General features: G+C 39.8%; 1 protein-coding gene across 50 annotated transcripts in view; it reads right to left on the bottom strand.

Annotated features, from left to right (window-relative positions):
• The window catches only part of DTNB (dystrobrevin beta), a 302,368-nt gene that overhangs the window by 204,539 nt on the left and 75,923 nt on the right, over positions 1 to 21,906 (bottom strand). For all 50 annotated transcript variants that reach the window (XR_013402986.1, XR_013402987.1, XR_013402982.1 and 47 more), the window contains one exon: positions 12,155 to 12,309. Coding sequence is in view for 39 of the 50 variants with exons in the window: in XM_077960044.1 (XP_077816170.1) it covers positions 12,155 to 12,309 (155 nt within the window). In the remaining 11 variants the exon portion in view is untranslated. The remainder of the gene's footprint in view (positions 1 to 12,154; positions 12,310 to 21,906) is intronic.

The following is a 21,906-nucleotide window of genomic DNA, read 5'->3' as shown; positions in this document are numbered from 1 at the left end:
AAAGTTGTCCTAAAGTCACATCATATGTGACATTTTCCAAAAACACGAGGAATGAACCTAGCAAAGCCATGTCCAAGCACTCCGTCATCCACCAACCAAGTAATTTGGAAAAAATCACTGAACATCTCTGAGTTTCAGTTTTCTCATCTTTCAAGTGCTAAAATAGCAGTTCTCAGTGTGATCAGGGGACCCCTGGAAGGTATTTAAACATTTTCATGGAGTTTTGGAGTATTTCATAATAATACTATGACATTATTGGTCTTTTTCAATCTCATTCTCTCAAAAGTATACAGTGAGGTTTTCCAGAGACAATGTGACAAAGCCACAATTATCTGAAAAGGCTATTAAAAGACTCTCCCTTTCCCAACTATATAGCTGTCTGGGGCCAAATTTTCTTCCAAATTTTAACCAAAACAGCATATCACAACAGATTGAATGGATAAGCAAATATGGGAATCCATGTGTCTTCTATTGAGGCAAATATTAAAGATATGCAAAAATATAAAACCATGGCACTCTTCTCACTAAATTTTTGTTTTGAAATAGTTATTTTTCATAAAAATGTTATTTATATTAACATATAATAGGTTCATCAATGTTATTTTAAGTGACTTAATTTTATTTCTTAACTTTTTTTTCTTTTTTTTGAGACAGAGTCTTGCTCTGTTGCCCAGTCTAGAGTACAGTGGCTAGATTTTGGCTCACTGCAACCTCTACCTCCCAGGTTCAAGCAATTCTCCCGCCTCAGCTCCCAAGTACCTGGGACTACAGGTGTGCGCCACCACGCTCGGCTAATTTTTGTATTTTTAGTACAGATGGGGTTTCACCATGTTGGCCAGGCCAGTCTTGAACTCATGACCTCAAGGGATCCACCCACCTTGGCCTCTCAAAGTGCTGGGATTACAGGCGTAAGCCACCATGCCCAGTCTCAATTTTAACTTCTAATATGGAAATATTGACAGATTTAACCCATATAAATAAAAACTCTTTGGGGTCCTCAATAATTTTTACAGTATAATGAGGTCCTGAGACCAAAAATTTTGAGACCTGTTAGGAGAGGTTTCCCATCTCCAGAATTCCAGGACTCAATAAATAATTTTATGAAAGGTAGGTTGGTTCTTTTTGTCCCTTATCTTTTTATTTTGTTTTTGCTCTTGAGTTGAACACATTCTTTGCATTTTTCCTTATTTTTAAGAGCTTAATATTAATACAAACTATAATAAAATGTAAATCATGCATTCCCACAATTCTCATTTTTCTCTGTTTCTCTCCAGATGTATATATACTTCTACATACTTGTGAACAGAATAGATATAAATATATCATCTATTTTTTCACTTAACCTATTAAACATTTTGTTTTGTACAAATTCTTCATTTCTAATCCTTTTAACAGCTACCTAATCCACTGAGCGAAACTACCATGATTTATGCCTCCCTCTATAAAACACAGACTGCTTTTATCATTGGACGCAGTCTCATATTTTTTCTTAGAAACAAGTGTTTCTGTTTGCTGCTCTCTGTTACTCTAATCTAGACTGACAACTATTACCCTATAGGCCATTCTCACTTCCCTTCCTCCACCCTTGACTACCTCTTCTCATTTTTAAAAGGGGAGAGGAGTAACCCCTTAAAAATGAAAAATCCAGTATCAATAAAATAACATGAGAAAGTAAAATAATTTAGCAATAGATCATCATTGCTACAGTCTCCAACTTCATCATTTCCAACAAAAACTCCTATTATGTGCAACATATAAATATTTACCCATTGCCTTATCATTTAAACAATGGATGACATTTAGTTAACTGTCTTGAAAGGGACACTGCTAAAGTTTTCAGGTTAAAACATTTTTATGCAAACTTCTGAGTATAGTTATAGAGATATTTTATCTGACAAGGGAAAACACACATTAATCAGAGTTATAGCTGTTGTAACTGAAAGGGGCAGCCTTTCAATTATTCTCACACTGAATTTCCCCAAATCACAGATTTATTTTGGACTCTGAAAATAAGAGTAACTTATAATGACAAAATAATATAATGTTACTGTGCTTTTTATTAGAGATATTTTTATTTGTTATGGATAAAGGAAAGATTAGGAAAACTTCAAATATTCTGAAATATTGTATTTCTCTCATTGCAAAGATTATTTCCTTTGAGAAAATCATGGAATAATATTGATGAAAACAAGGAGGATGCAAGTACATTATGAAGTTTAAGCTTTCAATTAGAATTCAAACCAAAATTACTAATTTTCTCATGTCACACTTAATTTAAAATCCTTCAATTAAGGTCAGGCGGCCGGGTGTGATGGCTCACACCTATAATGCCAACACTTTGGGAGGCTGAGGCGGGTGGATCACCTGAGGTCAGGAGTTCGAAACCAGCCTGGCCAACATGGCGAAACCCCCGTCTCTACTAAAAATACAAAAATTAGCCAGGTGCAGTGGTAGCTTCCTGTAATTCCAGCTACTCAGGAGGCTGAGGCAGGAGAATTGCTTGAACTCAGGAGGTGGAGGTTGCAGTGAGTCGAGATCGCACCACTACACCCAGCCCAGGCGACAGAGCGTGACTCTGTCTCAAAAAAAAATGTTTAAAAAATCATTCAATTAATCCAGGAAATAGTAAGCATCCATTGTTTTCCAGACACTGTCAGTCACTGGGGATGGAAAGCTGAAGGACAGCAAGGTCCCTCCCTTCAGGGCATAACTGAGCTGTAGGTAACATGTTATGGGAGTAGAGAAGAGGACACAATCCTAGGGTGAAAGATTAAAAACATCAAAGAAGGAGGCACATTTTCACTGGGATGTGGAATCTGAAGCCTTTTTTGGAGGAGAGACAGAAAGTCAGGGGTTACTGGCATTTCAGTGAGAACGAAGAATATAAACAAAAAGTTTGACTACTCTGACTCACTCAAAACAGGTCACTCAAAACCAGAGAAATGCAAATCAAAACTACACTGATAACATTTCTCACCCATAAGATTGGCAAAAATTCAAAAGTTAGAAACATGTGCCATTGGCAAGGCTATGGAGAGACAGATGCTTTCCCACAATGCTGAGGGGGACTTAAACAGTGCAACCTCACGGCCCTGTGGCGACAGCTAAAAAGATCCCATGGTATGCTAAGGGTAGGAATAGGCGAGGGATGGGGTAGAGCGGGAGCAGTCAGGAATGGAGGTGAAAAGACAGGTTGTGGTTGGATTGGTGAGAGCCATGACGTCATGATAAGAACCTTATCCAGCAGGTCATGAGGAGTGAGTCAAGTTTTTTATGAAAAATAAGGACATCAACAGAGCTGCATTGCAAAATGATGATTTAAACTCAAATTTGCTTATGATTGAAAGGAATAATAAAAGCAGCATCTGAGAAAGCACACTCCTCTTCCTGAGGCTGCCACTGAGCCACTGAATAAAGTGACGAGGAGACCAGGGTCCTTTGTTTTTTGGGTGATGAATTTTTCTGCTTTATTTGAATACTAGTGAGTCATACATAAGGCAGTAAGGCAGAGGAGACGTCGCAAGTCCAGAACGGGACTGCACACTGGACTGTGCCACCAATGAACACCAAGAAGGGCCTGGACCAACAGCCCCACATCCCACAGGCTGGGGAACTTCTTTCAGCTCATGAATCATCAGTGGGGAAGTTGGGGGTGCTTTCCGAGAGCATGTGGACAGCAAGTACTGCTAACAAAAATCCTTTTCTAAAAAGAAAACAATCTTGAAGCCACTTGTCATTTCTATGTAAGGATTCATTTAGTAAGACACTCTCTCCTTCACAGGCCCAACTGGAACAAAACCTCACTTCTAGGTCTCTACAATTTTGTTCAATCTAATTATGCTAGTGAGACAGGCCTCATTACTATAGAGACCTGATCATAATAAAACCCATTCTACACCCTGTATTTCATCCCATCTAAGATGCACTTATAAGATCACTTGTAAGATACACCATTATTTTTTTTTCTACCCTTAAGAAAGAAAAGCACTCAGCCAATTAAACTAACTCAATGACTTAATTAACCATAATCCTTCGTGACATGTGAATTGGTCACACCAGCCTCTTGATGAACTGAAATTCCTTTCATCTATTCAGGGGAACTTGGCAGTTTAGTCTACCTTCAGATGCAATGCTTTAGTGTGACAAGAAATTATTTTGGTTATATCTCAGTAATAAAAAAAAATGCAGCTTCATCTATTTGGGGATATCCTCTTTTTTAAATGAGGCTCTATAAAGCCTCATTTAAAAAAAAAAAAAAGGCTCTATAAAGCACCTGGTTGTTGCTTTGCAAAATAATACAGAATTCCTCCAATGCTGAATATTTGTTTCACTAACATCCAGTGTTAGTGAAACATTCCCCTCTATTCTGTCCATGCCTTTCTGCGTTTATAACAACATTGTGTTTAATGCCAAATCCCAGTATACTCTTCTGAGAACTTTTTTTTTTTCTTTGAGACGGAGTCTCCACTTATTGCCAGACTGGCTGGCAGATCGTGCAGTGGCATGATCTCGGCTCACTGCAACCTCTGACTCCTGGGTTCAAGTGATTCTCTGGCCTCAACCTCCTGAGTAGCTGGGACTACAGGTGCATGCCACCATGCCCAGCTAATTTTTGTATTTTTAGTAGAGATGGGGTTTCACTATGTTGGCCAGGATAGTCTCGATCTCTTGACCCTGTGATCTGCCAGACTTGCCCTCCCAAAGTGCTGGGATTAAAGGCATGAGCCACTGTGCCCGGCCTCTGAGAATATTTTAAATGACAACACATGTAGTGCCAAAAGTGGACACAACTCAGTTGAAGTGACAACAAATGATCAGCTATGATCAAGTTCACGCATGTGCAGGAAATGACAGCCCATCATAACCACGGCCTAACCAACTGCAATGGTGTGAGGTATCACTGGCTATGTATCTCGACATCAGAAATATTAAGATGTGAAAAAGTATCTTCAAATCAACGAAACACTACTAATCCACACCAAAGTACACAGTAGCAAAGGGCTGCTAATAGAGATTATAAAATCTCCTTAATTAGAATACCTATGAAATAACACATATAGATACACGTGCCAGGCAATGCTTGCCAAACTCTATTCAATGTCCAGGAAAACAAAGTCAGAACATCCAGAAGATGTCTCACTTCAAAGCGAGGAGAAAAGTCATTTCACTACATAGCTGGAGAGAGTATTTTGTCAAATGTAATCAGAGGACACCTCCAGGCATGAAATATTCTTGCTATTCTTAAAATTAACCAGCAATAGTATAATCCCATTTTTATACAATTGCCACCGCCTCGGTGAATCAACGGAAATGTGGCATGGTGTCAAATAAAGTGTTACCAACAGTATCTCCTGCATACATTGATTGTAAGAACGTTATCTACTCTCCTATCTGCTCATTTCTCCTCCCTCTCTCTCCATTCTTTGCTTATTCAGGTTTCTTTTCCTTTTCTTTTTTTTTTTTTTTTTTGAGATGGAGTCTTGCTCTGTTGCCCAGGCTGGAGTGCTGTGGTGCCATCTTGGCTAACCGTAACCTCTGCCTCCCGGGTTCAAGCGATTCTCCTACCTCAGCCCCCTGAGTAGCTGGGACTACAGGCGCCTGCCACCACACCTGGCTAATTTTTGTATTTTCAGTAGAGACGAGGTTTCATCATGTTGGCCAGGCTGTCTTGAACTCCTGACCTCAGGTGATCCACCCGCCTCGGCCTGCTGGTATTACAGGCATGAGCCCACGGTGCCCAGCCTCAGGTTTCCTTTTCATAAAGATAGGCATCAAATTAAAAATTGCCTGCAAGATGGGTTGAACTCTTCAAACTAAAGTCAATATTGTTACAGGATTCCTGGGGTGATGTTTTTCCGCTGGAAATCTCTGTGGCCCGTGGCACCTTTGCCCGAGTTTTGCTTGGGCCCACTGGACTCGTTCCACCCACTTGGCCTGGCAGGCTGCACTTGGCTCACACTATCAGCCTGGATCCCACGCCTGCCAAGGGTGAGCCAGGCGCAGAGCAGTGAAGGGAGTGTGAGGGAGTGTGGGGTCCGGCCACTACGCACAGCCGGGCATTCCAGCTGAGGGGGAGCAGGCAGCTCCAGGCACCAGCGCGGGCGGTGGCTCTCTGTGAGGCTGCACTGGACCAGGCGTACTGCAAGCTACTTCCACAGCTGGCACCAGCGAACACGGTGGCACCCAGAAGCTTGGAGATGCCAGGAACCGCAGAGCCCCAAGGAGGGTGTTACAGCCCTGGCTTGGGGAGCTCCTACGTTTAGGCTCCCCAGAGGGGTACAGCTCTTTTCTCCTTTCTTCTTCTTGTTGTCCAAAACATGGCAAGCAAGGGGCATATTTCAGCCCTGTTTGCGTTACAGCTCTTTTAGACCTGCCATTTTGTGGGTCCCGAGTTCTTGTCCTGTACCCAGGAAGAATGAGGTATGTGGACAAGTGGAGGGTAAGCAAGGCAAAGAGGAGCTTTATTGAGCAACAGAACAGTTTGGAGGAGACTCGCGGTGGGTAGCTCCTCTCCACAGTCGGAGTGTCCCGACAAGTGTTCAGCTCTTGGCAGAGAGGAGATCCTGGAGTGGGTAGGTCCTCTCTGCAGCTGGTTGTCCGGACGTCTCTTCAGCTCTCAGCAGAGAGAAGACCCTGGCAGGGTAGCTCCTCTCTGCAGCTGGTTGTCCCATCATCTCTTAAGCTCTTAGCAGACCGGAGACTCTGGGGTGGGTAGCTCCTGTCCACAGCTGGTAGTCCCGTCATTTGTTCGAGTTTGGTTGAGTTCAGGGCTTTTATGGGCCTTAAAGGGGAGGAAGTACATGCTGACTGGTCCATGGTGGCCATGGGTGGGCCTGGAAAAAGCACAAGTTCTCACTCCAGTCCACAGGACTGGCAGCCGGACCCCCAGGCTTGAGACCGTCCCTGGCTTGAACGTGGGGCTTCACCGGGAACTCAGGCTCTTCTACCCAGGGGCCTGTCTGCCTCCTACTGTTCATGGCACCCAGGTGTTCATGACGAAGGGCACCTGCAGGCCAGTTCCAAGATGCCCTCAGCCCCCCGTGGCTTTCCTCCCATGCCTGTCAGTGCCCAAAGTCTGGGAGGGCTGAGGTGGCAGGCGCCGGCATGTCAATGCTGCCCCGAGCGTGTGCACACCCGGCCAGGCTGCAACAGTGCCCAAGCTTGGCCTGAGCCTCGCTCTGACACTGGAGCAGGCGTTGGGAGCAGGGAGAGGCCAGGCAGTGGGAGCAGACACCTCCAAGCCTGCGGGGGCAAGGGCAGCCTTCCCAGGCCCCTGACAGTGCAGAGATGCCCGGTCTGCAGCCATGGCTTGACTGGCTGCAGCTGCGCCCGGGGAAGGCCAAGCTCCCACCCTGTCAACTGAGAATAGGGCGGAGCTTCGGCCTGTTCCTGGCTCCCGCCAGCTCTATGGAGCAGGCAGCCCTGTCCCACAGCCTCCCCCAATGCAGCCAGCACTGTGGCAGTGGCCGTTCTAGACGGGCCACAGATGCCATCAATATGAAGATCTAATAAATAACAAATAGCATCTCCTTTCTAAGGAGAAATATTGCACTTTTCAGAACCCTAAAGTTCTGAAACTTTGGGGAGAAATTTAAACACATTTACTGCTTATTTTAAGTAACTTTTAAGCCTTGAAAGTCAGTCAGTTAGTTTGTAAACCCTGAAGAATGTTAATATATCTGGGCTACTCACCAAAGTATTAGTCTTGGGGTGCTATAACAGTACTGTACTATGTTCAGATAATAATCACAATCACAAATTTGCAATGACAATTTTTCTATTATTACAATTCTTAAAAATATATCAAAGTAGAGAGAATAGTATAATATGCCCACCCCAGCCAGGCACATTGGCTCACACCTGCAATCCCAGCACTTTGGGTGGCCGAGGCAGGAGAATCACCTGAGATCAGGAGGTCGAGATCAGCCTAGCCAACCTGGTGAAACCCCATCTCTACTAAAAATACAAAAATTAGCCGGGCGTGGTGGCAGGCACCTGTAATCCCAGCTACTTGGGAGGCTGAGGCAGGAGAATCACTTGAACCTGGGAGGCAGAGGTTGCAGTGAGCCAAGATTGTGCCAATGTACTCCAGTGTGGGCAACAGAGTGAGACTCCATCTCAAAAAAAAAAAAAAAAACCTATCCAGCTTCAACAGTTCTTAACATATGACTAATTTGGTTTCATTTTTGCTTTTACTTTCCCTCCAACCTTCATTATTTTGGGGCAAATTCTAGACATACTATCTCTTCAATTAACTTTTCCCCAATTTTTTAAAAATAATGGACATCCAGGATGCTTCCGGATTGGGGCTAGTATGAATATAGTTGATAAGAGCACCCCTGAAAAGTCTTAAAACCTAGGATTAGGTTTTAATTTAATTGCTAGGTCATGAGGAGGTGTCAGATTAGTTTTATTAAGAAACCACCAAGGCTTCTTGCAGTTTGTTGAGAGTACTGGATGTTCCAAATATCTTTACCAATACTTGAAATCAGTATTTAATTTTAGCTGTCCTAATAGATGGGTTCTGCTGAATTAACTAATAAACGCATTTTATTTCTCTTGTGTTTTAAAAACAACTAAATTACATAATCCACAGACTTTATTTTGGGTTAGTTTTCCAAGCCAAAAAAAAAATGTGTTTTAAAAAAGAATTAAAACTATATTAAAATAAACCAATGTGTAATTCTCTTCATATCATTAAAAAAAAATTTCTGCTGTAATGTGTTACATTAAGAAAGAAGCTAAAATTTCTTTACATCAAAATGCTGTAACAGAAAGGTGTGCAGAGTACAACACTGTGGACTTAAAAATCATAAGGCATATGAGGAAAACAGAGTTGGAACAACCACTAAAAATCTAGATGGCTTTGTAAAAACAAAAATTATTTTGTTTGTAAAAATAGAGGACAAACAAAATAATCGGCCCGACTAAATCCCCCCAGGCGCATGCACTGAAGTCACTGTCAGATGGTGTCTTTCCGCCTTCAATCCTGAGCCACTGATTTCCTTCTTCGTGAGACCAGCACACAACTTCCAAAACAGATCGGTTTCATCAAAACTAGGTATTGGATCCAGGGGAAAGCTTAATTCTGTCCATCGATCATGTGAGCACAGGAGCAAAACGTCTTCACAGCCTCTTCACTCAGCTGCAGCTTCATCATCACAGCACTGCACGAGGCAAAGCAGCTCATGGGTCCTTGAAACCAGTCACTTCTCTCCCTAAAGGAAGGTACTGCAAGATTTTCACCCTCTTTCTTAAAATAGTCATACTTTCTCTTTAATTGTGATCACTTTTTTGTTCAGCACAGAACATCAAAATGCTGGGGAAAAGTGCATATGAAAAAACAACGCAATTTCTAGTTTGTATCAACATTGTTTTCTATCTGATTCCCATTAAGGAAACACATACTGAAGCAAAACAAACTGAATGAGAAAAGCCCATTTCCAAAAAGGAACGAAAAACTCATTGAATTTAACTCTTGCAGCATGAAACTTTGTCCAAGCTGTCTCATTTCTTGGTCAATATATCAGTATATTCTATGAGTGATTTCTATTTCCTCTGAGGGTTTTTTTTTTTTTTTAACATTTTCATGGACTGGGATAAACTTCTCTTTTCCAAATTTGACACATACAAAAACGCAGATTGATTTTGTTTACAGGAATATGAATGAAGCAGGTAAAAAGTAATGATCACGTTGTGAGTTCAAATGTATGTCATAAGGTTAATTTGCAGAATCCTAGATAGCATTCTTAGAATTAACAACTGTACTTTTTAAAATTTCTTCAACACTTTAAACTGTTATTCCAACACCAGATTCTCATCGGAATACTCACGTTGCAATTAAATTAAAGATTAGGTTTAGTACCCCCACATAACTGTCATCCATTTCTCAATGTTCATCACTGAATAGTTCTTTGTGTAAATTCCCTTCCCCGTTCCAATACGGTTTTGCTTAAGAGTACCATTCCAGAACTTGATCCACTTTAGCCTGACCTCCAGGAAGCATCTTGTGTGAAAAGCCATGTGAACATCATACACAAGATTACCCCAGAATATTGTGTGGGCCACCATGGAAGGTGATGATACCTCTAAGGCAGCAGCAGGAGCAGCAGTGAGAGGGGCTCTGAGCTGTGACTTCATCATACTCATCTTCACTTACATCCCTGAAGGGCACATTAATACCTGAAGGGCATTCTTGTACCAGGATTATGTTCAGATAACCTCATATCATTTGAAAACGCGTATTTGGAGGGCGGGGGTGGGGGGGAAATCTGAACTATGTTTCATTAGAATAAACTGAAGCACAGAGATATTTTTAATATGCTAAAAGCTGATGCTGATTGCCATTTATGCTGAAAGAAAAAATAAACAGTGCATACAGGCAAATCTGCACAAAACCAATCAGGCAAAGTGTACGCAAATTTGGGAAGAATATCTCCTCAGATGTTACTAAAAATAATTCTCCATTATCATGGGTGCCACCTTCAATGCTAAAGCTGAATAACCTCTAAAGAAACTAAAAACTGTTTGAAAGTCTGAATTCAAATAACCATGAATTCTTAAGTTAAAATGTAAAAAAGTGTGTAGGTGGGGAGGGGGCCATGTGTGTATGTGTTTTTCGTTCTTTTTTGAATCAGAGTATCACAGGTCAGGAGGATCTAGCTTACAACATCCTTTCAGTTCTCAAACCTTTAAATGTGTTCCTTTTATAGTTTAGCTTTTTATCTTTCAACAATTTTCAGACTTACAAAAAGGTTCTCAGATTACCAAAAAATTCCCATTTTCCCTGAACCAAGATTCCTCAAATGTTAACACTGCAGAAGGATGCTCCTTTATCCTTAAATAGTTCAGATCAAATTTTTTAAAACACAGGACATGCTCTTAAATAATGACGTACAAATATCAAAATCAGGAAGTTAACATTCATTGATGCAATACCATGATCCAGTCTATAAACTTTATTTAGATTTTTCCAATTGTCCCAATAACGTCCGTTATAGCAACAGAAAATCCTGGCTTGTGAGTTCATTCAGTTTTTCACGTCTCTTTAAACTCTTTTTACGTAGAACATTTCTTCGTCTTTTTTAATCTTTCCTATTATTGACACTTTTGAAGCGTAAAGGCCAGTTAGGTTGTAGAAATTCCTTCGTTGGAGTTTGTCTGATGTTTTCTTGGGATGAGATTCAGCTTATGCTTTCTTGGCAGGAGTTACCGGAGAAGCGATATTGAGTACTTCTCAACGCGTCCTATCAGGAGGCAGGCGGTATCAGTTTATCCCTTTAGTGGTGATAGGGATTTTGATCACTTGGTAAAGTGATATCTGATCAGTTTCTCCACTGCAAAGTTACTATGTTCTTTTTGTAATTAATAAATATCTTATGGGGAGATACTTTTAGACTATGTCAATATCCTGTTTCCATTAATTTTTTACCTATTAGTTTTAGCAAAATGTTTTTAAATTCCTTTTGAGAACTTTCTAGGTAAGTTTAACATTAAGCTTCTTTTATCTAATCTCTACCTTAACAAATGGATGCTGCAGCCAGTGTCTATCCTCTGGCTGAGGCATGGACACTGGCTGTAGCATCCATTTACTAGGTGTAGACAGTTCTCTGAAGCATGGTTAAGATTTCAGGAATGCACTCATTCCAGCCTCTCGGTCAAAACCACCAGATGGAAATAAAATCCATCTTTTTCTAACATGAAAATGGTAGCGTACCCTTGAGGGATTTTATACTGGCAGGTGAGAGCTGTATAGTGTTCCCTGTCACCAGCACTCAGGAAACAATGCAGTACAGTTACATAGTTTTATATCAAGATTCCCTTATCTCATGGTTTCAAGAACTCCTCTGAAAAAGTAATATATGTCCTGTAACAAAAATGTACACACTTGTTCTTAAACATTTTTCTTTAAAATATTTCATTTTTTTCCAAAAAGACACCCCCCCACCCCGCCCCCAGTTCCCCCATAAAAGAGTTTTCAGGTGAATTTTTACCCGCCGGTTTTACTCATCCACTCCCCACCACCACCTTTAAAGCTTTTTTCCTCCCCTACTCAAGACCTTACTAGACTGGAAGCAATCTGGCAAAATCTGTTAGAAGGTGAAGAGAGGGAAGAGCGCTCTTCTAGCCCTAGATTCTATAAAACTGTCCTTACCTGCTGTGGAAAACAGGTGCGGACTGAGTGCTCTGTGTAACCAAAAGATGGCCCTTCAAAGACAGCTGTTGGGAGCTTCAGAACTTCCTTCAGAAACTGGTCAAACTTGCTAAATATCATTAAGCCATTGGAATCTGACATCTGGGAGAAAACATCTATGAGAACAAAACCAAATAAAGTCAAGCTATAAGGAAATATCAGCTTTTTATAAATGGCTCTATGTCATTTGTATACCAAACAAAAAGTATCATTAAAAAAGTGTCATAAAATTATTGTGACTTTTAGTTAATATTAAAACTATTCTCATCCTTATTAACACTGTGTGGCTACCCTGCAGACGAGGCCCCTCTCTTCTACTCACTTAATATTCTACCTAAACATTAAATCAAATAACCATTAATGTATGACTACCCTACTATTTTTGAGTGTTTAAAACTAGATGATATATAACTTTTATTTATTTATACCTTTGTTCCAAGAAGAATTTGCAGCAGCATATCTTCATCTCTTAGTATCGCCACATGTGTTTATATAAGACATATGTATGATTGAGTATATAAACATATTAGCATCTTGGTGATAGGGTATGAGAAATTGTATTATACTTGTATATTCTATACTGATGATGTAATGCATGCCTGTGAAAGAACACATCTGAAGGAGCCATAGAGAATATTTAAAATATTTATCTAATGAGTTCCAAAGCAGAATAAAAATAACTCATCTGAACTCTTCTATTCCAAGACACTTTGATACTGTAAGACCCTATTTTTATATTATGTCAGGTCAAGCAGATGAGAAAGAAGCTTCCAGTAATACTACTACAACTTTATCTGCTTGCAGGGAGTTCCTGTCTCCAATCATTCTTCTCTTCTCATCCATAGTTGGGGAGTAAAAGAAAACTAGAAGTCAAAAGCATTTGACAAGGAAATGTGAATGGTAGAAAACTAGGCAGTTTTTCAATCCATTGAACTTCCTTACAAACAAATTAGTAAGCCAAATATGCATAGAAAAATCATTTCCTGAGGACTTTTCAAACACAGCATTTTGAAGATTCATCCAGCCTGGGCAACATAGTGAGACCTCATCCCTACAAAAAAATTTTAAAAATTAGCCAGGCATAGTGATGTGCACCTGTAGTCCCAGCTACTCAGGAGGCTGGGGTGGGAGGACTGCTTCAGCCCAGGAGGTCAAGACTACAGTGAGCCGTGATACTGTGATCACACCACTGCACTCCAGCCTGGGACAGAGTGAGACCTTGTCTCCAAAAAAAAAGAAAAGAAAATTCACATTTTATATATTCGCAATGAAGAGGTATAGTAGACATCTATACCTACTTAACAGACATACGTAATGTACATATATGCATTACTTTTTGGGTTCAACTTTGCAGAATTTATACTGAAGCATCAGGTGAAAAAATTTTTAAACACACTTAAAGAAAGATAAAATGTTAGGTTATTGATCCACAGGGTAATTTTTAAGGCAATAGAAAAGAAGAAATTACCAAAGGAATGAAAATATTCAGTGTGAACTCTCATGATTGCCGCTAGTTACACTTGATGGAAAAATATTAAATACCCATACGGGGGGAAAAATCCAGCAAGAGACTAAAAGATGGCCCTAGTAGAAAGTAAAATAAATTAATTAACAAATACATATTAAGTTCCTATTATGTGATCCAAGTGCAAGCACTGTTATGTGTTTAGAAGCACAACAAAGAAATATGACAGATGGTCCTTATCCCCCAAGACACTTTCAATGTAGCTGGAAAAATAAGATACACTTGAAACAAAAAAGAATTTGAGCTGACCACAGAAAAAATAGAGGCAAAAAGATACATGTTAAGCCCTACCACGTGCTAGGCACCACTACAGTTAACTATGCTGAGTTTGCCAGTAGCCACATTATCCTCTTCTTCCTTAGTAACAATACACTAATTTTACTTTGTGCAGGAATGTACCAACTAACAAGCTGCAAGTTCCCAGCAAGTAGTGGTCATGTGACTAAGTTCTAGCTAAAATGAGCTTGTAAGCAGAAGGGTTGTAGGGGACTTCCAGAAGGCTAGGTAAACAAACCTAACTGAGCTGAAAAGCAGGCCACTTTTTCCCTATTCTCTCCCTCCTTCTTCTATCTGGAGTGCAGCTATGAGAGCTGGAGCTCCAGCCGCCATCCTGGACTATGTGGTAATCTCAATCTTGATATAGAAATCACACTAGAATGGTAGGGGGGAAAAAAGTGTGAATCCCAGATGAACATGAATTTACCATACTGGCCCTGGACTACCCACCTCTGGACTTCTTTCATGTGAGAGAAAATTAAACTTCAACTTTGTTTATGATACTATTATTCTGGGTTTCTGCTCTCATGCAACGAACTCTAATACTAAGCATTACTCTACTATTATAGCTTAGAAAGGTTAACTTGCTTAAGGTCAAAAAGTTAAGAGGCCAAATCAAGTTTAAACCCACACCTATCTGACTCCAAAATAAAAAGCATTACACCACACTCCTTCAAAATATAATTTAGAATAGATACAAAAACACATGTGAAGGAGTTGTCAAGTTCTAAAAGAAAGAAATTTAGAAGCTAGGCCTTGAATGAGAAGATCTGGAATGATGGGGCCAAAACAGGTTGAGGATAGGGACTGGGGGGCACTAAAGAAGAGTAGGATAAAAGTCTCTATGACAGGAATGTGCAGTGTGTACCTCTATACTGGTGATAAGCAGGAAATAGGGCATTGAAGAACACATTCTATGACAGCCAATTTATATTAAGAAATAAAGAAAAACAAAGACTGAATAGGAAGAGTATTCCTGTTATAAAAGAAAACGATGAAGGAGGGAAGCAACTTGGATTTAGCTTAAAAACTTCTAAGTAGAGATCAAATTTTTAGAAAGTTAGGTTTCAAGGCGATTAGACTGTTAATGACCAGCACACAATGAATAAAAGAAAAAGAATGGAATTGGAGACACCAGCTAGGAAACCTTGTAAACAATGCACAAAGGAGGTGGGGGGAGCCTGGATTACAGTAGTGACAGTGTGTGCAGGGACACGGGAGGCCAAATCCAAGGCATTTCAATGCAAGGAACTGCAGCTGATGGCAAACTAGATTACAGAATAAAGGAAGTTTAAAAGTTAGGATTCTTTTAAGTTTCTAGCTTGGGAAAATGCTGACAAATCCAAACTGACATAAGCAAATCGAATATAAAGATATTACACTTAGCTCTGAACATAACTGTTTGAAATAACTAGCAATTTTTTTTGAGACGGAGTCTCGCTCTGTCACCCACGGTGGAGTGCAGTGGTGCGATCTTGGCTCACTGCAAGCTCCGCCTCCCGGGTTTACGCCATTCTCCTGCCTCAGCCTCCTGAGTAGCTGGGACTACAGGTGCCTGCTACCACGCCCAGCTAATTTTTTGTATTTTTAGTAGAGACGGGGTTTCACTGTGTTAGCCAGGATGGTCTCAATCTCCTGACTTCATGACCAGGCTGCCTCAGCCTCCCAAAGTGCTGGGATTACAAGCGTGAGCCACCGCACCCGGCCCAAACTAGCAAATTTTTTAGTGGAACTACCCTGCAGACAGTTAGAAACAATATTTGACCACAGCTCTAGACTACAGATAGAGAACTTTGAAAATGTTACCAATGATATGAATAAATGATGCTCTCCCAAGGAGGGAAGAACATAAATGGTTTAACCTTTAAATAGCTGGCTGCTGATCAGGCATGGTGGCTCACACCTATAATCCCAGAACTTTGGGAGGCCCAGGCAGGAGAATCGCTTGAGCCCAGGAGTTCAAGGTCAGTCTGGGCAACATAGCAGGACCTCGTTTCTACAAAAAATAAAAAAAATTAGCTAGACATGGTGGCAGGCGCCTGTAGTTCTAGCGACTTGGGAGACTGAAGGGGGAGGACTGCTTGAGTTTAAGAGTTGGAGGCTGCAGTGAGCTCTGATCATACCACTACACCCCAGCCTGGGTAACAGACCAAGACCCTATCTCAAAAATAAATAAATAGCTGGCTGTTATTCTTACAAGGAGGAAAATAATCATTCATTAAATCTGAATGAAAACAAAGGGTCAACATGGGAGGTGGCAGACACTGCCAGGTGCTTCAGTATCTTCTTCCCTTTCTTGCTCACTAGCTGAGCCCGACTGCTGGGAATGGCTTGTGCCACTTAACAAATGACTTCTCAGCCTCATTTGCACATTGCAATGCTGGAGTCGATTTCTGGAAAACCCTCTGCTTTCCTAACAGAGGCACCTCCTTCTTCCTTCTGCCTGGAGTAAGTACAGAGGCCTGGGATATGGCAATCATCTTTTGATCCTAAGGAAGAAAGCCATATGGCAGAAGGAAGACGGGAAGAAATGAAAGTCTGTGATGACAACCATAAGTCAGGGTAGCAACTTTGAACTTATCAGCCTTTGGACTTATTTTTACATGAGTAAAATAAATCCTAATGTGCTTAAGCCACTGTCAGTCAAGTTTTCTATCGCCACTCTGTGTATTCATAACTGAGTAACTAATGAGTAATTAACCTGTGGCCATTAATGGTGGGAATATTCAGGACCAGCGACTTTTAGCTTCCAAGTACATGAAAACATATGTGTATAGCTTCACAATCACAAAAATGTGTATGTATACACCCACACCAACAAATCTATACCTAACCCATTCAGAGTAATAAAAAGGAGTGACTGGATAGTAAAATGACAAACCACTCCCACGAAAAAGTATTATTTCAGTTATACTTAGTTACTATGTCATATGAATAGACTCAAAGTAATAAAAAAATTTTTATTCGTAAGAAACTATAACAGGCCCATATTACAATAAGTGAAGCAGAAACATGTCTATTTGTTTTAATGAGAGATGCTGCTAGACCCCAAAATTGAAGGCACAGTGAAGTAATTCATCACTTCTTGAGTTATTGGTTTAAAACAATTTTTTTATGAATAGCCTTATCTGTGAACAATTGTAAAATTGTAAAAAACAATTTTACAATGATTGCTAATTCTTAAATCTTAAATGAAGTTTAACAATCAACCTAAGTTATTGTGATTTACCTATGTATATATAAAAGGATCTTATCAAAGAAGTGAATAAAATAATAAAATTTAATGAAAATATTTAAAAAATTAAACTAGTACTCTAATTAAATAAAGCCCTAAACCCTCCTGGCATTAAGGTACTAAATTACTTACCAGATCCCCAGTTAATTTCCCCAGTAATTCTCTTTCTATTTATACACCTCTGAAAGTATGCTAATTCCCTAATAGTTATTTCCAGCTAAAAAGGAAGCTTTCTCCCTTGTGAAAAACCCAAAATCAAGTCCTTAAACATACATGTGTGCGCAATTTTTAAAATATTCTATAATATCTTTTGTGTAATAAGCAAAATAATGCTACTGGGCCACCATCATCACATATGTTTTGATTTTTTCCTGGTGATAATGACCCTGGTTTTGCTGGCTGGATCTATCCATCTATTTCAACTCCCCTTTCATCCCCACATGACTAGCCACGTGCTTTTTTTGCAAGATGACAGGGCTGTTGAGACTGAAGAAATGAGTCTGTAAACGGAAAAGCCATTTTCTTTTACATGTTTGCTTTCCCTGGCAAATGACTCTCATCTCCTGTCATCTTTCTACCAGCTCAGCAACCTAACCCACAAAACCATGCACACACATCTGTATGTTGATAAATACCTAAACACAACTAGGCCCGAGTGCATACTGTAGTTCGAAACTTATTAATATGCCACTGGCCAGGTGCGGTAGCTCACGCCTGTAATTCCAGCACTTTGGGAGGCCAAGGCGGGTGGATCAGCTGAGGTCAGGAATTCAAGACCAGCCTGTCCAACATGGGGAAACCTGGTCTCTACTAAAAATACAAAAATTAGTCAGGCATGGTGGCGCACGCCGGTAGTCCCAGCTACTTGGGAAGCTGAGGCAGGAGAATCACTTGAACCCGGGAGGTGGAAGTTGCAGTGAGCCGAGATTGCAGCACTGCACTCTAGCCTGGGCAACAGAGCGAGACTCCATCTCAAAAACAACAAACAAAAAAGAAACTCATTAATATGGCACATCATTAAGCTGCAGTGAGGCTGGACGGTGGGAGTCTGCAAGCCTTGGGCTTCTGGTGTTGATTCAGCCAGGAACTACCTGAGACAAGGCTCCAGACCTCCTTTGGTTTTTGTTTTCCTTTTTCTTCTTTTTTCCCCTTTATTCATAAAATACACATTTAAGGCTTATCTCTTACTTTCTTCCATTTCTAAAACATTTTGGTTATTTGAAAAATGTAAATCTAGCCATCACTCATTCAGATTAAACAGTCACTTCCATCTACTGAGGAGAAGGGATGGTTAACAGAAACCAGTGAAGATAATTACGCAGCCATGGGTGGTTAAAAAACTACAGCAGAAGAGTCTAAATTCTGAACAGGTGAAACTGGTTAACTATAACTTCAAAGGGAGGCCCTTCTACAGTCTGCTGATGAAACATCAAGGAAGCAAACAGTTGAAATATCAGTAGGAATAGTCAATTCTGATCAAAACAGAAAGAATCTCAGGTCATCTTTTCTCTGACAGCTGATAGTGTGGTCTATCAAAAACATGCAAAAAGATAAATAATATAAATTATTATTATAAAACCATTGTGTTAGAACCCAGAGGAAAACCCCTGTTATTTTGGTATATTTCTTATTTTCTATATGCATAGCAAATTTTTGTTTAAAACTATATTACACTTATGCATTTTGATCTAAAACCTATTTTTAAAGACATTATATTCAATCATGTGGGTGTCCTAAAACTTAACTGAGTTCTCACTTTTGGACGCTAAAGATGTTTCAAGTTTTCAAATAAGTGTTGCAACAAATATACAAAAAACTTGGGGTATACTTCTGATTAATTCCTTAGGATAAACTCAAGAAGTAGACTTAGTGAATGAATATGAATCTTTTTAAAGCCTTCCTGAAATATACCATTAAAGTGCCTTTCAAAATGGTAGCACCAGCTTTTTAATGAATTTTAAAATAAATTTATGAATCGTTTGCTCCTTTTAGTGCAACCAGATGCAATTTGAATAAGGAGACTAAGTTTCTTCGAAAACAAATAGCAGAATTAAAGTAAATAAATTGCACAGTCAAATTAATTGATAATTAAGCATGTTTTAATACATAATGGGCTTTACAGTCTACAAATTTGTTTCCTTGAGTTATATTTTGGGTTTCTGACATTACTGAATTTTGATTGTGTTTTTAATTAAAAGTCTGTATTCCGATTACAAATCATTGGTATTTAGAATCCTGATAAAAGTTACCTCTGAATCTAGGACATAGTGTCTAATGGCCACAACAGTGAACCATCTCTGTAAATGAATGCTACCTGGAGACAGAAACTCTCTTAAGACAAATCTGAAAAATCTGAGAAATGTTTTAAACAAAAAGTACAAATATTTTTTCAGTCATTCAAATGCTATTTTTATACTAAAACAAACCAAAAACTCCATGTCAAATAAAAAAAGGAGAGGGGAGAAAATCATAGGAAAAATTCTAAGAAAGTAAAAAGTAGGAAGATCAAAGCCAAAAAAAAGTAGAAATGCTAAAACATTCCATAAATGAGAAAACTTAATATAACAGGAGCATTAACAGAGGTAACAATAGAGTCCAGTCAGCAGAAGGAGGTTGGAGTGAACAAGAAGAACCAAAACAATGGAATAATTAGATAGGAGAAAGTGAATAAACAACCAAAGATCATTTGCGTTACAATACAGTGTTATTTCTCTCTTTTGGCTACACAATTATTCAGCCACCTCAACTAAGTAGGACATTGCTGAGAACTAGAAAACAAGGAGGGAAAGGTTCTGAAAATAGTCAAAACTAACAATCATACTACACAAGCTCAAGTGCTTCTCTCATAACAATCACTTTAAATCCTTATTTTAAATAGAATGCTAAGAGGTTTGGTTATGACTTCTCTGTCTGTAGCATATTAAAAGTAGTAGGTCAGAAGCAAGGAACGATTTCCATAGAGTGGTACACTGAAAATACATACCATCATATTTGCCAGTGACAAAGGATATACACAAATCACTGCCGCCACCACCAACAACGAAAAACTCAAGAACTGAAAAAACACAATAGTCTCAAAATAGGAGGAGGAGGAATAGACAAATCAAGCTTTACAATTGGCCCTAAATCCTAAATGCATCAGAAAATGGCATCCTTAAGAGATGAAAATGTTAAAAGTATAATCAGTGAGTTCTGATTTCTTTCTTTTCTATCTTTCTTTTCTCTTCCCTTCCTTCTGTCTCTCTCTTTTCCTTCCTTCCCTCCCTCCCTCCTTTCTTCTCTCTTTTTCTCTCTTTCTTTCTTTCTTTCTTCCTTGAGACAGAGTCCCACTCCATCACCCAGGCTGCAGTGCAGTGGCATGAACACAGCTCACTGCAGCCTCCAACTCCTAGGCTCAAGTGATCCTCCTGGCTCAGTTTCCCAAGGAGCTGGGACCTCAGGTATGTACCGCCATGCCAAACTAACTTTTAAAATTACTTTTATTTTTATTTATTTACTTTATTTATTTATTTTTGAGACACAGTTTTACCCCGTCGGCCAGGCTAGAGTATAGTGGCACAATCTTGGCTCACTACAACCTCTATCTCCTGGACTCGAGCAATTCTCCTGCCTCAGCCTCCCACGGAGCTGGGATTACAGGCATGTGCCACCATGCCCAGTTAATTTTTGTATTTTTAGTAGAGACAAGGTTTCACCATGTTGGCCAGGCTGGTCCCAAACTCCTGACCTCAGGGGATCCTCCCCAACCTCCCAAAGTGCTGAGATTACAGGCGTGAGCCACCACGCCCAGTCTTAAAATTACTTTTATAGATACATGGTCTCGCTACATTGCCCAGGCTGGTCTCAAACTCCTGGCCTCAAGTGATCCTCCCACCTCAGCCTCCCAAAGTGCTGGGATTACAAGCATGAGCCACTGCACCCAGCCAAGTTCTGTTTAAAATGGAAGGGGCAGGCCACATTTTAATACATTTTAAAGTGGTTTCCACCCTGGAAGATTAAAAAGTAGAGACAGGCTTCCCTGCCCGAATATTTTACTTACGTTGAACATCTCAATCCCAAGCCAAGATAATTACAGTACAACAAAAATAATGAAACAGACCTACAACTGGCAGAGAAACAACAATTTTTAGCATGGAAAAGATAAATCATACTTGAAATCTACTTGAATCAGAAAAACACAGTGATTGGTAACCCAGCACAGTCCCTATCACATCCATCCAAACACTATTGCAATGATCTGGGGTCCTGAGCACGCTGACATGTCACCTTTGGCTTGGCCCATGGGCCTTTGTGCCACTTCAATCTTGGTCATTTTGTGTTCCTCCAAAAAGTTCAGAAGCCACATCTAAAAAAACTGCTATCACCTGGATCCCTTCCAAACCAAGAACTAGAATTTCTGTCTTTTCACGAACAGTTACAACACAGAACTGGAGTAATTTTAGTATTCAATCAACAATTTACATTTGACAAAATTTTAGGTATTTACTATGTGCCAGGTGAGCTGGCTCTATGTAAATATAATAGACTGTAAAGAAACTTAAATATTCCAGAGTCATCTAGAATACAGTTAATTTTCTGGTAATGTATTTCTCTACTACTGTATTTTTCAACTAGTCTCCCCAATATTAATAAAGATGGTATATATATTCTTTATCTAGATCATTAAAAAATCAGACA

Source organism: Macaca mulatta, chromosome 13, assembly GCF_049350105.2.
Source record: "Macaca mulatta isolate MMU2019108-1 chromosome 13, T2T-MMU8v2.0, whole genome shotgun sequence".
Lineage (NCBI taxonomy): Eukaryota > Metazoa > Chordata > Mammalia > Primates > Cercopithecidae > Macaca > Macaca mulatta.
Note: the sequence above shows the minus strand (reverse complement) of the source record. Positions and strands in the feature narration are given on the sequence as shown.